Genomic DNA, 18236 nt, shown 5'->3' on the forward strand with positions numbered 1-18236 from the left:
ACACAGACTGTAAGTATAGTATTTATAATACATATACTTACAGTCTGTAAGTATATCGTCTATAAGTAAATCGAAAAATAGAGCTAAAGTATTAAATAACAGTATGCTATTTCTCTTGCAAGACGAAAGGTTACAAGATTCACAGAAAACAGAAGAAGGGACAGAGGGTTACGATGTTTGCTCGTGGAAGGAAGCAACAATGCAGCTCAGGGTTGACTGATCTCCACAAAGGAACTGCGGGAAAGGACTTAATTGTGCTAGATATCTAATAAAAAAAAGAGGTCATCTTCTTGAATTCAACAGAACAGTAGTCAAAGTAGTGAGGCCACCTTTCATCTTGGAGGTAAACAATCGGGTGAAATTGGGAGTACAGAACAGGGTGAACTACAGGTCTCTGAACAGAAGAGAAGAAGATCGGACCCTCGGAACTTCAGATGTTTTCCAAAACGACAATTCCACAATCAAGGCGGAAGGCTCGTACTAGGTTACTGTTACGGTAAAGAGTAGATTTTGTGTTTGTGTGTAAGAGTTTGATGGTATTGCATCATCAGTCACATTCAAAAGACAAAAAAGAGTAGAAAGTAAAGTCTGAACCAGTAAAAGGGCCAATAAATAAAAAGATACCGAATAGAACAAATAAAAAAATAATAATAATACAAAAAAAGCTTTGATTTTATAGATTTTAAAGAAAGCAACAATTAATGAAAATGAATATGTGTAATATGTAAGTCATAACATGAAAAATACACCTTTGATATGGTATGGAACAGGGTCTTGAATGTATCCTGTGGAAAGCCATGGTACAAAGGCAATAAATTCGTGTTATAAAATAGGAGGAAGAAGGTTTACGACACAAGTTCCCTCGTGAGAAATATGAGATTGTTCGACAACCGTAGTAGGAAGATAAAAAACTAATCGTATCTAAAAATGTTCTCTTTTTACACATTGTCAGTGAAGGAAAAAAACTAAAGAAAGAGCCAGTGCGCTTTGGAATCAGAACTATAATATATGCACAGGTGCCAGTACGGGCACGCTCTAAATCAAGCAGGCAAGGAGCCGTTGCAAAGAATAGCTTCACTACTACTTGCATCATGCACGGGTAAAATATGCGCGGTGATAAAAATGTTATTTATTGACATGTTGCAAAATGTCTCTCCATGACTACTTTGTGTTCTGTTCTCTGATATATTGCAAATTACCAGAGGTTAACAGCTTCAAACTATAATTATTCGGTATCTCAAAATTTCATCAAGTTCTGTGAAACCGAAACTGAACTTCAGTAGCACCAGTGACTAACAAACAGTAACGTAACAAAGATTAAGATGAATAAATAATTAGATAAATGCGTATATGTTTGTCAGCTTTACAGTAAAGGGAACTGAAGACCTACGGTAAGACGGAGGTTAACTGGCAGCAAGGCATTTTGTCACTCCTCAGAACCGCACAACCTGACGCTCGAAATTCTTTGGTAAAGTTATGAAGCATGACCAAACGAGATATCTTTTGGCCTAGTTTATGTTAGTACATGCGTTACTTTTCTATCGCTGTAGTATTTTATTTATTTATCTAATTATTCTACCTCTTCAGTATCTAATTTCTTCACATGTGACGTTTCTCTACCGTGGAATGTTTCTTTGCAAGTTGACGGATTTTAGGTTTGTTTCATGTATAATGATAATAATAATAATAATAATGTGACTATGTTCTTTTTCCATCACACTAAGTGAATAGGAATAAGTTTCCTCCCAAAAGCTCACTTTTATCAGAGTGCATTAAATCATTTTAAGTTATAAGTTCACTTACAGCTTTTAGTTTAGTCGTAATTATTATCATGGAATAACTTACTCCTGTTCAAAATGCTAGAGGGTAATGTCAAACTGTAATTAATACAACAAAACGTTATTTCAAGGCTTGAACGCGAACCATGAACGCGAATAAATTCTAATAAATCTACACTCTCCGATCTTTTGGAAATAATTAAAGTTTGCTTAATCATAATCATATCAATTGTTCTCACCCGGCATGGTACTATCTATGTTACGATTTCAAAGGATGGGCAAACTTAAAGTTGGAGTAAAATGAATATATTAATGAATAAAAAAAATGGTGACAACAGTTCATAAACTTATCAAAACGTTCATAATTCCTGACTGATGTCAGCGAACAGGTTTGATACTTAGCAATTAAAGGTATATTAATTCTTTACATGAGGTTTGATTGTTCGCCCCAAGTCCTAATTGCAATACAAAGAAGATAACCCTGGCAGCCATATTTGTTTACGATGACGTCACTTCCTCAACGTCATCTCCGACACCCGCCATCTTGCCCGGTCCACGCGGGATATTTCCGTTATTTTGGCTTTATTTATCCACCCTGAGGCCATTATTTCCATCGTTAGCCTCAGCGAGAGATAAAAGAAGATGGACCCAAAAAAGCAACAGCTGCCGCCCAAGGAAAATGCGCTATTTAAGCGGATATTGGTGAGTATATACCAGGCATGGTCGACTCGGGATCCCCTCCTGCTGCAGCCAAAACAAATCTCGAAGTTTATATGATGGATGCCCCGCCGTGCAGCCGGTGCGAGGACGCCCTCGGACTGTCCTGCGGCTCCTGTGCATTGACACGACTTCGCAGGGCAGGTCAGGCGAGGCATCGCATCGGTTGCTGGGCTGATGCGTGCTCGTGCTCGGCTGCGGGACACCTCGGCATCTTCTGCTGCCGAAGTCGCCGAAAGTCGGGGCGGCCTCGAGGCGGTGCCCTCCGGAATGGGGGCATTCGCTTCCAATGTCATGGGTCCTTTACGGTTGTTGGGTGACTGAGTCACCACGACCATTAATAAAAAGTGGTTTATTCAGTCTGCCCTAGCCTACCTCTTGTATCTCAAACTTAGCCTAAGGTCTCTCGACCCAATCTCCTAGATACGTAGGTCTGTGGCCATTTACCTTCTTGAGGCGAAGCGTATTTTTGGGTCACACTTGGATCTGATATGCCAGCCTGATTAGGCCTAATCTTATCTGCGCTCAACATTTTCACATTCATCTTAGCAACTTCCCTTACTAAGGCTTCTTGAGGCCTAACTTCATAGTGCTAATGACACAGTTTATGCAACTCTCTGCCAAGTACCCCTATAAAAACTGTTTGGCCTTTCCTCTCGGTGTATTGTAGCTAGGGTACGCGTAAGCTGTTTATTCGGGCAGGCACTACCCAACCAGACAAATGACAGGGTAAATGATCGAATGGCCTCCTGGCAACCACCTGGACTGTAGCGCGACCACCTTCCCAAAAAATTGTTTTAACTTATTTTGTGAGGAAAGTAGAGGTCTCGAGTTGTTGCTTCTACGGCCGCTGGCTCATGACGTATGTCCATCCTGGGTTACAGGTAGTGTTCAAGTTATTTTTTTGGAAGGCGGTTGCGCTACTGGTCAGGTGGTCGCCAGGAGACCATTCAGTCATTGTCATTTACCCTACCTAAATCAGAATAATATCCTTATATCCTTTTCATTTATTGCTTTTAGGCTTAGAGCAGCTGAATCCACATGTCAAACAAATTTGTCTGCAGGTAGAGGAGTAGGCTACAGTTGCCTGTCCCATAGGGGGCTAGTGCCCTATCAATGTCTTTTCTATCTTTCTATTCATTTCTTCTTTACATTTATACCATTCCATCCATTACAATTGCCTAACAAAATGCAAATTAGGGTTTAGCACGTCCATCCTTCCTAGGCAACAAATGGATGAGTATGGCAACCCTCATACAATATGTGAAAACAAGGTTTGGTGTTTGTGACTCCAGTTGCTTCTTGTTGCCCACCTTAAAATGTGTTCAGACAATCAATAATTGACTTTTAGTTCATCATATGCATTTAGTGCAACAGGGCCGTTTGCATATCCGCGGTACGCAGTTACAGCTTCTAAGTACCCAGTTGATCTTAATCCTGAGGGGAGCGCATGCAGTGAAACAATACCTCTTGCCAGAACAAACGAGCTTGCCGAGAATATTTAAATATGCGGATAAGGCACGAAGCGCCATTCCGCCACGTTCTTACTGACAGCACACATTGACAAGAAAATCGGCGGTCCACGGAAGTTATATTAAAGTGTATTGCAAATATATTTTTCTTGAAATAGTAACCGTCAAATGTTTTCACCTGGTGCTCTTGATCGGATTTTGTTTTTCTGTGTGCAGTGTGGGTCAGGGTGACTGGTGTATTTGTAACGGATTTTGTTATCGGTGAAAAATATAGGTACTTGATCAATAGTGAACGCTGATTGGGTTTTTAAGTGTCTCCTAAAGTGTGATTTGGGAATTCACGTGTTCTCTTGAAAAAGTGTCATCAGTTTTCAGTATAACTTATATCTTGTGCTTTTTATTTTATTTGTGTTTCAAGCATTTCTGACATTCATATCTGGATATTATTAGCCATTTAAAGATAGTAGAAACCCTTTTATTCTACAACTGGGGGGTGGCCATTGTGGGAAAACGATGGTTTTTAGGGACACAAAAATACAAAATAAGTTTGCTGTAGCCCCAAGAAGTTAAAAAAATTGAAAGAGTGCCAAGCACAATTTTTTGTCAGTTTTTGGCCTGAAGATGAGGTTTTAATATAAAAAGTTCTTGCTTATTTATGATTTTATTTATAAAATGAGGTAAATAACATGGATATATGGATAGTTTTCAATCCAAGATAAAGCCCAGATGTAAACATAGAAGTCGACCATGTTATATGTAGCTCATTATAAGAATGAATATTTGGAAATTTGCAATCATATTTTACCTATTAATCTGTTAAATAGGTAAATGTCACAGTTTGGTTAGATGCCACAATAGGTCAAACAGAAACGGCAAATCATATTGTACTCAGTCCCCGCTGTTGTGAGAAATCAAAAGATTAGTGATTGGAGAGCACTGCAGATTTCCACAGCAAACAGCTCAATTTCAGCCATCAAGACATACAAAAATCTTCTCAGATCACTGATGAGTGATATTAATTGTTAGTGTAATTAGTGATAGTGGTGAATAATAATTAAAGAATCCTAGGCCATAAATATTTCACAAAGTTATTTATTAACAGCCAGTACGTTTACTGTCAAATGATAAATAATTTAGAGCTGCTTGGAAGTTATTTTGGTCACATCAGTAAAACTTGGAGTAGGGGAGAGTAAATTACATATTTATTAAAATTAATATTAAATATCAAAGTGCAAAAAAAGGCTGATAATCATAGGCCCCACTGGCCTATGATTATCTGGCCTGAAATTAAACTATGCAAATTTAACACGATACATGAACTGAAAGGCAGACTCGCGCCAACAGACGACTTGCTAAAGCAAATCAACTTTTAAAACAATTGACAACAAGGTCCCTAATGCACAGAAGGACAAGAAATGAAAGTTTTTCAAAAAACCGTGGAAAAATCCCATGTCGTCAGTCTAAAAGTGTCTCTGTGTTTCTCACAAAAAAAAAATATTTGTGCAACATTTCGTCAATTTGATTTCAATAGTATTGACATTCACATGAACTAATATTTCATATGTCCAAAATTGCATTCACCACTTAAATCTATGGAGGGATATGTATTAAATTGCATCTCAAAGCAGTAGAAAGGCAACTATCGCTTTGTTATTTACAAATTTGAGTTTATTTTTATATATCTCACATACTGCAGGCTCCAGAGGTTCACTGTCGTAAATTGTCTGTTTGTGAATTGTAAGTTTTTGCCATTTTTCATGATATGGTTCATAATTCCTTAGAATAACAACGAAATTTGATTGCCTTTGTTTACAATGCTTGACCTATAAGATAGCATCGGTTTAACTGGTACTTGTCTGCTGTGACATCTTAGGAAAACTATCTATTCTTAAAATTGCTCTAATAACCTACTTCTCAAAGTTCAGAATCTGATTAAGGTGAGGTTTGTTGAACATTTGGCAGTTTAATTTTGACTGTACACCATAATTGTAGTCTGGGATTGAAAGTACGAATTTTCCATGCTATACAGTGTTTTTTTAATGTTTTGGATATTCATTTTAGAAGCAAGTTAATAGGCTAGGCCTAGTTTTAAAGACTAGCCCCCCTGGGAAAAGTACAAAATAGTGAAATACAAAGATATATTCCTACAGGCCCATGATACATGTGAAAGTTCTGCTTGTTATTAAGGTAAGGTTTACTGAATGTAAGGATAGACCTGGTAACGTAGGTTATGTTCATGTTGGGTCAGGTGAAGACCTGACACCCTTAGTTAGGTTAGGTTGCAACTTCATTATATTATGTTATATTGTACCCTTGGTTAGGTTAGGTTGGTGATGGTCCAGGGAGCCAAGCCTCTTTTGGCAAGGTAAGGACCCAAAACTTAGGTTAGGTAAGGGTTGGGGTTCAAAACCCTCTGGCTAGGTAAGGACTTGGTCCACTAGTTGAGGTTAGGGACCAAATTCCCTCACCCCCACCGAACTAAGAAGAGATTGTTACTGGAGTAATGTGTAAATAATTAAAGATTAGTCATAAATGAAATCATTATAGGTTTGACACACAACAGTTTATACTGTTTTTTCCATCTGTCCACCCGCCTGTGGTGTTTGCATATGGTAACACTGCGTCCTGGGCTTTAGATAGTTACGCTATGTGTAAGTTTTAGGTAAATAAAAGGGTATCTGGGTGTATATTTGCAACTGAAAAGTGTTTTAATAATTTACCGTATGCGAATTACACTGTTAATATTCGAAATAGGATATTTTTATTATTGTTGTAAGCTGCCTTTTCGGGGTGGCGTAACTATTTAAAGCAAGGATGCAGTGTTACCATACGCAAACACCACAGGAGGGTGGACAGATGAAAAAAACAGAGTATAACTACTAATATTAATTGCTTTGGTTAAGGAGGGAAACTGGATTGTAGTGATTTTGTCAGTTCATCTTTCTGTGGTGGTTCAGGATTTGAATGCTGGTTATCCAGTTGGAAGCTAGATGCACTTTGAAGGTGCCTTGCAGAGAGTAAAAGAGACCAGCAATGATGAATGAGTTTTGTCTAGTGTATGGTTGTAAATATGGAATTATATTTGTAATGAATTTATTTATAAATTTTTCACTCCTATTTTATGGAGCGTTTAACATATTCCCGAGATTTATTTATTAATTTTTTTCTCCAATAATATTTTGAATTTACACTGGAACACTTCACTGTTTAAGGAGAAATTAGAATTGATGATGTTGCCATGGAAAGCTAGTAAGGGCTCACTGTTACAGTGAAAGTATTTCAAGCGAAATAGTAGATGATTTAAAGTGCACAAAGAATTATATTTCAGTGCTCTGATGTTTTCTCCTGTCCCCAGGTTTTCATTGACCACCAAGAAAGGACACATAGAATAAAATTAAGAATTACTCTTATTTTCCAAAGAGGTACTAGGCCTAGGTACACAGTATTAATTGGAGCTCCAGTACCAACTCTGCAGTACAAATGAAATCTATGGCATTTAATACACAATGCAAGGAAAAGCTATAGACTGAAATGTGCGTTAGGCATTAGAAAATGCAGTTCATTTAATACATAGTACTACATTCAAAATGGTCAGTATAAAAAAAGGTTACAAATGGAAAAGTAGTACGATTGAGGCTATACAACAACTGGCTGTAGTTTGCTACAGTTTTGTGATTTAGTTTTAGTTCTTGATTTATATTAACAGCAAGATGTTGATAAACTAGTATCTATATACTATATAGTTTAAAAATTTTTATTATGCCAAAAATATACTAAATGTGAGCATCCTGGTATCATTGTCTTGGACCATTGTAAAGACAAATTGTAGAAATGTTCAACTGTTCTGCTACTTATCATTTAACAAAAGCAAACAGCAAAGACGTGAGTAACTTGTAATTTATGGCAAATGTAAGGTGTAATTTTTTTGGTATGTGTCTGCTGTATAGATACATTGACTAGAGTTTATAGCTGAAATTCCAGGATTAAACTTGGTGAGCTGACTTTCAAGAGAGCGTTATCTCTAGGGCATTTGCTTGGGGTTGTACGTGGAGACATCTGAATGGGCTTTAACAGCATAGACAGTTCCTGCAAAGGAAGTAATCATTCACTTCTGAAACAAAGAACAGTCCAAGGATAGCTAGAAGTGTGGATGGCAGAGTGAAAGTGCAACTAATCTAAAGGCTCTGTATGAATATCAAATGGATTAAAACAGATTAATAGAAGCATATCAAAGGGAAAGAGAGACTGGAGTGCATGCATGAGACTAAGGTCCATTTTTTCATTTTTGTTATTATTTGCCCTTCTAGGAATAGAGCAATCAAAATTGCATAAGAACAGTCCGGATGCTATTAAACCATATAGTTTTTCATTTGCTTAATAAAAGGTGGTCTAAGGTCACAGAAATGCAGTACTGGATTGTGCAAGATGCTTATTAAGAATTTGTTGATAGCAACAAAAGTCATGAAGCAAGTACTAGGTGGCAGTACAAAGTTGAAGCTGTGATGTTTGAATCTTTAGTTGCATTTTTGTTCATGAAACTTACCTGTCAGATATATATATAGCTGTATTTTCTGAAGTCCGACAGAATTTTAAAAACTTCGTACACACGCAGTGGTCGGCCAGGTGGTTAGTACCCATTCCCGCCGCTGGGAGGCGGGTATCAGGAACCATTCCCATTTTCTATTCATAATTTTTCTGTCGCCGGTGCTGGAAACACCTGTTTTCAGTACCTCCGTCTTAGGATTTTGGAAACTTCATTGCTGCTAAGTATCCTAATTGTCTTTTGATTTATTTACTTGGATTTGTGGCTAGGCATACGCTATCTTAAATTGATTTGAATTTGATTCATTTTTGCATAAAATATCTGAATCTAGTTAGGCTAGTTTCAGACGGGGTTGTCTGCAAAGATAGGGTGTGGCTACCGAAAGCTTCGGTAGATCCGCACTTGGTATGTACGAGGGGTATGGGTCTTGCTTCTTGGTTGAGATTTGTCATGTAAGGAGTGTGAGACTTTGTCTATTCCGTAAGGAAGACGTATGATTCGTATGTACGCAATTAATCAGTAAACATGTCTAATTCCGTAAGGAAGACATATGATTCGTATGCACGCAATTAATCAGTAAACATGTCTAATTCCGTAAGGAAGACGTATGATTCGTATGTACGCAATTAATCAGTAACAAAAGTCAGGGTAGTGAACCTGCTAACCTTACTGTAGACTTTATTTTGCCTAACCCTGTAGTATGGCCTACGGGCTATGAATATGTCTACGAGAGGTGCTCGCTCTCCTTCATTGCTGTGAAGTGCTACTTCCGTAATTGTTACTCCTAACCCTGCAGTGTTGCCTTCGGGCCCTAAGCAGTGTCTGTAGAGGAATTGCCCTTTCTCTGATACTCTTTCGATTCGTAACTTAGAATCAAAAGTGCTTGATTTAGAGAGTAAAAGTGAAGTGCAGAAGTGCAGTGATACCCCTTGTGTAGTGGAGGGTGCGTCAGATCGGCCTCGTTTCGCCTCTAGGCCAGGACCTCTGCTTGACTCCCAGGACCCGGGGAGGGAGCATGTTGAAAGCCTAAGGAGGGTTACAAGGAACCCCCACCGATCTGGCGTGCCTTCGGCAGTTTCTGATGAAAATCCCCAGACTGCCAAAGTGCGTGCGCGTGCACGAATCCTGAAAGATTGCTTCTCGTCCTCCGAAGCGTCCTCCTCGTGCAGGGGTTGGAGCTTTCGGAAGGACTCGCGCCCTCTAAATAGAAGCTTTATAGAAGAGGACGCTTCATGTCCTCTCTCTCTCTCTCTCGTTATGCGTTTCAGTGAGAAGTAAGAAGGCGAATGTCGCCTGAACACGTGTCCGTCTTTCCACCGAGAAATACGTAAAAGAAGTCATAGGAGCAGGAAGCTTTTGAGAGCGGACGCCCGTGACGCTCGGATGGACTCCAGGCGCGCGCCAGTGGACGCCGAGCGCGCGCGCCAGTGGACGCCGAGCGTGCACCAGCGCACGCCAGGTGTGTCGCCTGGCTGAACGTTTCTGTTGAACTCTTCAAGCTCTTGTTTCAGATTTGGGCCTAAAGAATTTTTACCTCTACCTTCGGTGATACCTTCTACCTCACCTGCAAAGAATGTGAAGTAGGCAGTGCTTCGGAGGAAGCTTAAAGTGAACAGACAACTTCTTCTTCGAAACCCAGCAAGACATCGGGTTTCGTGAATTCAAGAGGTCTCTTGTCAATTAATATTGCTTTTCGCATAGATGGATGGAGTTAAGGAAAGCTCAAGGGAAGATCTCGTTTGCTCTACCGCAACCTTTGCCATTCTGCCAATAAATTTAAGTTGCCACTACCGCAGTCAAGACTTTGCGATAATGCAGTTACGGGTTATGTAAGGCTCGATGTCCTGCACGTCAGGACTCTCGGCAACGTTCAGTAGGATTCTTGCAAAGGCACTCATCAAAAGGACGCTCTTCAGGAAAGCGCAAGACAGGACTTCCTTTGCCATACTGCCAATAAATTTTAAGCTTTAGCAGGCATTAGTTGTGATACGGGAGAGGAAGCTGGTTGGAGAGTTTCTTCCTCTTCCCAGGATAATTTTGCAAGCTTTTTAGCCCATCTGAAAGGGTTTTTCAGATGATAGATTTTGTTAGTTTCTAGTCGGGACTACGCTGCCGAATTGAACATCGTCGTTCTACCTGCCGTAAGCCCAGTCTCTTAACAGGATTCTTGCCCCTTCCTCGTTTGAGACGGGAATCGGAAAATTAAATGCTCGACTTCCTGGATTACGTTTTGTCAATTCAGTGACTTTTCCCCATTGACAATATAGTACTTTCGTTTTGTCAAGTAAGTGGGTATCCCCTCATTGACAAAATATCTCTTTGTCCCGTAAATGGGTTAGTTCTCATTGACAAACATCTCATTAACTTGATATTGCGTAAGCGAATAAGCTCTTATTGACAAGATTCGGAAGAGCTCTCATTCGTCATTCGCAGACTCGTACAAGTATGTCCAATAACATAAGAAGCTTGAGCTGACTGCTTCGATTCTCTTAAGTTTTGTTCATGAAACTTGCCTGTCAGATATGTATGTAGCTGTATTTCCGAATTCAGCTATATATATGTCTGCCAGGTAAGTATGAACAAACTTTATTGTGATATAATTTCATATTTTGCCTTGCGTTATTTTACTTCTGGTTGGTTCAAGTCATATACGCTTGCTGTAGTTACCTCTTCGGATGGCAACCGAGAGGTCTATTGTCGATTTTAAGGACATTTAATCGTTACTCCCTGCAGCCTTCCAGGAGTTTCCGATTTATCTTTTACCGTTGTATGGTAGTGTTCTGACGACACAAACGCATCTATATATTTAGCGTTTTCTGTTTCGCTTAAATATACCAGCTTGAGAGTCTTTCTGCTCAAAAAATAACGGACCTATTTCTTCGTAGAATAGGGTAGATGGCAACCCAGACATTAAGTTAATAGACGACGTTCGTAAGCTGCTGGCTGCTGCTGTCACGCTGTGTCTGTCCTCCAGTCCAACCGAGCCAGTAACAGATCGTGCGCTGTCATGCGCGGTAGGTTACGTCTATCTCTCCTGTGGGATTGACTGACTAACCGTATCTCTGTGCTGACGGTTACGTCTCTCCTGCGGGATTGACTGACTAACTGTGTCTCTGTCCTACAATCACGGACTTTAGCCTAAGATTGAGGGGATTTCTTACGTGAATGAATAAACGTTGCATTCGTTTTGCCTTACTATGTTCAACAGAGTTATCTCTTAATCCTTTCGGTGCTCGTTACCGCACGGTATGGAACTACGAGTCTACCGCAACATTGCACTTTTATTTGCTCTCCTGCTTAGGCAAAGCGCAGCCTTATTAGGGAAGTAAGCATACTCGGGGAGGGAATGGATGAGCTTGCTGGGGACCATTTCCTTCCTGAAGAAGTTTGTTTCCCCGAATAGACTGCAATTCAGACCACAGTTTTTTCCTAACGGGAAACTGAAATATTATTCTAAATCTAGGAATGATTCTGAACATCTCTCAGTGCGGCTATCACCTGAGGTGATAGAAAGAAGGTGCCGGACATCTGGATAGGGTTTCAGATGTCCTGGATCTTAATCTGAAAGAAGTAAAAGCGATTCGGTAGTCCCTCCAGTCCTCGAAACGAGTTTTTGAGAACCAGTGGTCCAGATCAACTCTGATATTCCACAGCTCTCTCATATCTTAAGAAGTATCTTCTCTCGGTCCTTGTTCGAGTTTACGAGAAAGAGCCTATTATAACAACAGGCGTAGAATGTAACGATCCTCTACAGGTTCGTTACAGGATTGCAAAAGTCCGTACGAATCGTCTCGATCGACGGCAGCAACTATTCACTTCCGAGTGGAATCTTTCTTTAGAAGTAAGTTGAGAGTTGTGTAGACTTTAGGGACGCCCTTTCATTCTTCTCTTCGATATGTTGAGGACGAAGAGGCTTCTTCTTCTCTGCTCCCTTACTCTCGATCCGGGATCGGTACCATTAAACGCCATCCTATGATATTGAACGGGGATGGATGTTTAGTCTCTTTTTCCCCTTTTTCAATCGCTTAGGAAATGTAATAAGAGGATTTATGATGTCACAGGGAGCGACAATGACGCTGATCGCCTCATGTTGGCCTTCAGGATCCTGGATTCACAGAGGTTCACATACTTCCTAGTTCACTTTCCAAGGACCTTTTCCGAGAGAGTCGGTCTACTCTAACTCGAAAGGTACCTATAACCTCTCCGCTCTGAGGTCTGACTACGTTCAGACTATCGAGATGTTGACAGGAATAAGATTACCGTCTTCCATTTCCGTCTGAAGAATGGATAAGCTGGCAGTCACAACTATTAAAGAATATGCAAATATGTTGTTGACGGCCTTTGGGCTCAGAGATTTGCGTCTGTCAAACAACTAAGCCCTTCACGATCTTTGAGTTCTGTGGAATCTCGAAACTCGCTCACCATCTACTTTTTGTCTCCCTGTTTTCTCGGAGTCAGACCACTCGTTGCGAGATCAAGGCGACATATAGTAGCCCTGAGTTTCTTGTTGACGAAGTTGGTTGCGTTTATACACCCCCGATGATCGTGTAACATGAGACCAGGTTGGACTGTCAGGCATTCTTCCTTCGGGACTGAATCGCCTTTTTGCTCCTCGCTCCTTTCTCCTGGCACCAGAAGCTCGAGTCAGGAGTTGATTCGCTGACGACGTTGGGTTGCGTTGATACACCCCCAAGGTTTGCTTAGATTGAATCGCCCAGGCAGTCCAGACACTCATCCTTCAGCGAAGAATAGTGCCTTATGGTCTTCAGGGTACAGCCTTGCTGTCCTTGATTCGTCTGACGGGTCAACTGGTCGGTCACCTTGACTTTAGTACAGACGGACTAACTGTGCATGTCCAGATCGAAGCTTTCAATATGGAACTTAGACGTAGTCTGAAGTTCTTGATGTCAAAGCATTCGAACCCCTCCTACCTGTTAACTTCTTGCATGTGATCAGGAAGGCCTTCTTCTAACCACCCTAGAGACGACAAAGAGGGTTAGTGAAATTTTAAGCCATCGTCACAAGTTTTGGCTTTAGAAAACACAAGGCGCTGTGCTCTCTAAGCCTTCCGTTGTGGCCTAAGAATGGAAACCCGTTTTGTCCTTGGGCCAGGAGCTTGGAAGCAAGGATGGCACAAGTTAGTGGGCAGGAGCCAGAGAGAGTCCTGTGCCCTGTCGGGTCTCTCAAGTTTTATCTACATAAAACTCAAGAAAGTCGAAGTCATTCGGGCAATCTGCAGTGTTCCGAAAAATACCAGACTGCCCATATCGAAGAACACCCTGGCTTTAGTGTTAAGGATTTCTTTCAAAAAATGCTCCTTCATTGTGTTTGCACAAAGATTTGAAATCTTTTTATCTGAATGCTCACGAGGTGAGGGCGCAGCCTCGGAAGCATTTCAACAGAGCATGGCACTCAGCAACATCCTGAGTACCATGTTTTAGCGAAGCAACTCTGTGTTCACTTCACACTCCCTGCGAGATGTGAAGATGGCATATGAGATCTGCTGCTCGCTAGGGCCATACGTGTCTGCAGACACAATCTTGGGGGCAAGAAGTACCACTCATCCTATCCTGTAGAAAATGGTTAGGAAGAGCTCTTAATTTAGTTGTTGAGTCGCCGACAACGGCGACTTCTTAACTCTTAAGCCTTAAGAGTTAAGAACACCTTAACTTTGGCTAGGTTGGTCAGGTGGTGATATATATATATATATATTTATTTTACTTCTTAGCCCTCATGGTATGGTCAATATGGTCTAGTCACGTCGTGGTCTCGCCCCTGTTGACAGATCATCTGGAGTGCACCAGCTATATAGGTCTCTACCTCGCTGGCAACTCTAGTAGCACAAGCAGACTTACTTGGCAGTAACCACGAAGCCAGCTATGCTAACAGGTGGAACCAAGATGTAAATCATCTGCATGCATTTGTTTCCCAAAATCCTTCTATTCTGTCCCTTCCCACCTCCAAAGGTGGGATTCAGCTATATATATATCTGACAGGTAAGTTTCATGAACAAAATGATATTGTTATGATACAATAAAGTTTGTTCATACTTACCTAGCAGATATATATAATCAAGTACCCACCCACCTCCCCTCAGGGGACAGTGGAAATAAAAATTATGAATAGAAAATGGGAATGGTTCCTGATACCCGCCTCCCAGCGGCGGGAATGGGTACTAACCACCTGGCCGACCACTGCGTGTGTACGAAGTTTTTAAAATTCTGTCGGACTTCAGAAAATACAGCTATATATATATCTGCCAGGTAAGTATGAACAAACTTTATTGTATCATAACAATATCATTTTTGGTGGTGTGCATTTTGATGTTTAATTTTTATATTTTGGATTAGTTAACTGTAACAACAACTCGCCTGGATATAATTAAGCTTTAGTAGAATGTAATTGGTTGTATGTCAACATAGTTTAACTTTTTCTTGTCTAAATAAATTTACTTTCCATTTCAGAAATGTTATGAACAGAAACAATATAAAAATGGGCTCAAGTTTGCAAAGCAGATTCTCGCCAACTTCTCAGATCATGGTGGTAAGTACTTGTACAAAATAGTTCTATGAAGTGATAATATTTGTTGATTTATTTTGATTTGTCGGCAGTGTAGGCACCCAACATCATGGGAAATTATATGAAATGTTTCACCTTAAAGCATTCTTAGGACATGGTTTGCTGGATAATTTTTCACTAAATAGATTAACTCATATAACAGTTTTGCTTAGTGAAGGAGTAAAGGGCTGTAGAGTATGGTAACCCGAGACTGGCCACTTGTTATCATAGATGAAGCCTTTGGCATACTCCATGCAGTCAGCTTGTAATCAGAACTCATCTGATAAAAAGTATATTGGTTATTAATTTTGATTTTACTGCCTGTGAATCAACTTGAAACGGTTTGTGAATGTGGTAATAGTGAGAGGAGTAATCATCAAAAAGTCAAATTTATAGAAATAGTGGGAGAAAGATTAGTAGGAAGTCTGAGGAAATTATGGAGAGAGGACTTATGTAGATGTCCTGTGTAGATGGGAATTCTGGCAGAAAGTAAACAAGACAGAAACTAAGATCAACCATTAATTGAAGTATTTTTATGAAGCAAGAAATTATGTTTATTCTTGTTAATGACAAGCAGTAGATGTATTAATTCAGCTAAATGGAGAAACATTAATGCCACAGGTAGGGCTGTAAGCCACTATTGGAAGGCACACAGGTCTCAACATATCAGGATGACAAACACTTCATGTACAGTTATAAATATAGTTTTCATACAATCAACTTACCTGTCAGATATATACATAGCTAAGACTCCGTCGTCCCAGCTATGTATATATCTGCCAGGTAAGTATGTATGAAACTTTATTGTATCATAACAATATCATTTTGCTGGGTGGGAAAAGCAAAAATGCCTTAAATTTTTAGTAGATGTTAAATTGCCAGAGTGTTTTGCAAGCTATTGTCATATATTTGTGCCAAGTAATTACATAGTAAAAGTATCGACCCCTCGTGTGGCACTTCTTAATTGTTTTAACCAGGTGACTGTCCACCCACTACGAGGAACACCGGAACAACACGGCAGCCATTAAGCATTTCTTTTCTGCTGCCTGTGGTGTAAAGCTCACACAGTTTGCAAGAGTTTATGTTGGACTTTGCAGTTGTTATTTCATATTATTGGTGAAATGCAATTGTTTTGTTATGGTTAGTGTAGACTATAGTCACTCTTAAGTAAGACTTAGGACCACTATTTCAACAAATATTTCAGATTGTAGTGGTTCTAGTGTCCACAATTGCAGTGGGGTAGGATGTAAGGCAAGGCTACTTAACCCCCACAGTCTGGGTAAGGATGGCCAATTTAAAAGAAAAAACTTAAGAAAAAAAAACTCTTCAATGGTAAAAGGAAGATATGGGCGTTCACATGGTATTAAAAAAAAAAAATGCTAAAACAATATCTTTACCTTCCATGGGAAGTTGTAAGTGAATATTTCCCACTTGCAAGCCCCTTTTCCCTATGACAAGTGATAAAAAATAGTATGCTAATTTTACAGTCATAGTTCTCTCTAATATTTTTATTTTTGGTTATTTTTTCAAACTAAAATTACAGCTCAAACAATTTTATAAAAGATAAGAAATAAAACTGGGGACAAATTTTTAACATATTTATTATAAAATATTTACGATGCATCCCTGGATGGGAATTTGTGACCACATTCACCCTTACTTCCTCGACCAATACAGCTTCTCAGCTCACTCTAACTCTTACAGGGTGATATGAAGAGTGATATGTAGAATTAGGAACATTTTCTCACAAAATTTATTCAAACTGTGTGGTTCCAAATCTTGATCATAGATCCACGACACCTGTCCACTGCCCCGGAGTTATATGTGATCGCATATATACATACTATCCTCGGGCTGTAGGGGTTAAAGCCCACTCTGATTCTCATATTTTGGGGGCCAAGATTGTAGTGTGGATAAAACTTGTACTGAATGTGCAGTGTGGGATAGTAATCAATTGGAAGTTTTGATGTCTCATTTAGATTGGCTAGAGAAAGATTGAAAGGCGGCGGCAGCTCTAGAGCCGAAAAGCACTCTTTTTAGCTCAGAGGCTACACCCTTGTCTGTGTGTTAATAACGTTATCTCTTTTACCAAAGAAGCTGGTCTTCTCAAATATATCTGACAGCTGTGCTGTCTTAGTATATACTTTTTTTTCCCTTTTTGTAAGTTTTATTGTTATTTATTCAGATTAATTAACAATTCTTTTTATTAGAATTTTATTTGATTAGAATTTTTTTCTTATTTTTATCAGAAATTTATTTTATTTTTTAAAATCAAATTTATATGTATCTCTTTAAAAAAAAAATTTATAATATATTAAACAAGATTTTAAATAAAGTTAAAAGATCACACTTAGTATTCGGCGTCGGTGACCCTGGTAGTTGTGACGCCAGAAAACCCACAATCAATCAATCAATCAATCCTATTCCTACCTTTTCCCAATACTGGCCCTCCTGCTGAGCATCCCTCTACTCTTGTGCCTGGCTCCCTTGCTTCTGATCTTAGTACCATTGCCAGTATCAGACATATAACTCCAAAATTGAATTTTGGGTAATCATTTTGAAAAGGTTGGGAAACCCTGGTCTATTGGGCACTCTGGCCCCCATAGATGCCTTTGTCAAATTGACCAGGTTACATAGAGTTCTCCAGTTTTATCTGAAGGCCAGCTGGAACAGGAAAACACAGCTAGACATTCACGTCTTCCCGATCAAACCTGGAGATAAAATCAGACCTGTAGTTGTGGGTGTCAGAAGGGAAGTCCCTTCTTCCGCTGAATCCAGACCTAAACTTTGATTCTGATGCCTCGGACATAGGCTGGGAAGCCTTGCTAGAGAATCAAGAAGTCTGCGGGACATGGTCTCCAGATCAGCAGGGCTTACATATCAACATAAGAGAGCTGAAGGCAGTTCAACTAGGCCTTCAGAGTTTTGCCTTGCTAGTCTGCAACAAGTCAGTAGTGGTTCATGGGGACAACACCATGACCTTAGCCTATATTCAAAAGCAAGGCCTGAACCATTTCTTCTCTATGTCAAGCTGTGGGCAGACCAAAATCGATTCTGGTCACTCGGTTCATCCAAGGGAGACTAAATGTCATGATAGATGAGCTAAGTGTCAAAAGCAGGTCATTCTCATAGAATGGACCCTGGACCCCCTAGTTTGTCTAGATTTGG

At 39.8% G+C, this 18236-nt stretch overlaps 1 protein-coding gene across 1 annotated transcript in view; it reads left to right on the forward strand.

The window, feature by feature from the left end:
• The first annotated feature begins 2284 nt into the window (after positions 1-2284).
• LOC135213709 (N-alpha-acetyltransferase 15, NatA auxiliary subunit-like) overlaps positions 2285-18236 on the forward strand; it is a 123079-nt gene continuing 107127 nt past the window's right edge. The window contains 2 exon segments of the mRNA XM_064247816.1: positions 2285-2480; positions 14975-15053. Coding sequence (XP_064103886.1) covers positions 2421-2480; positions 14975-15053 — 139 coding nt within the window. The 5' untranslated portion in view covers positions 2285-2420.

Source organism: Macrobrachium nipponense, chromosome 43, assembly GCF_015104395.2.
Source record: "Macrobrachium nipponense isolate FS-2020 chromosome 43, ASM1510439v2, whole genome shotgun sequence".
In the NCBI taxonomy this organism is placed as follows: domain Eukaryota; kingdom Metazoa; phylum Arthropoda; class Malacostraca; order Decapoda; family Palaemonidae; genus Macrobrachium; species Macrobrachium nipponense.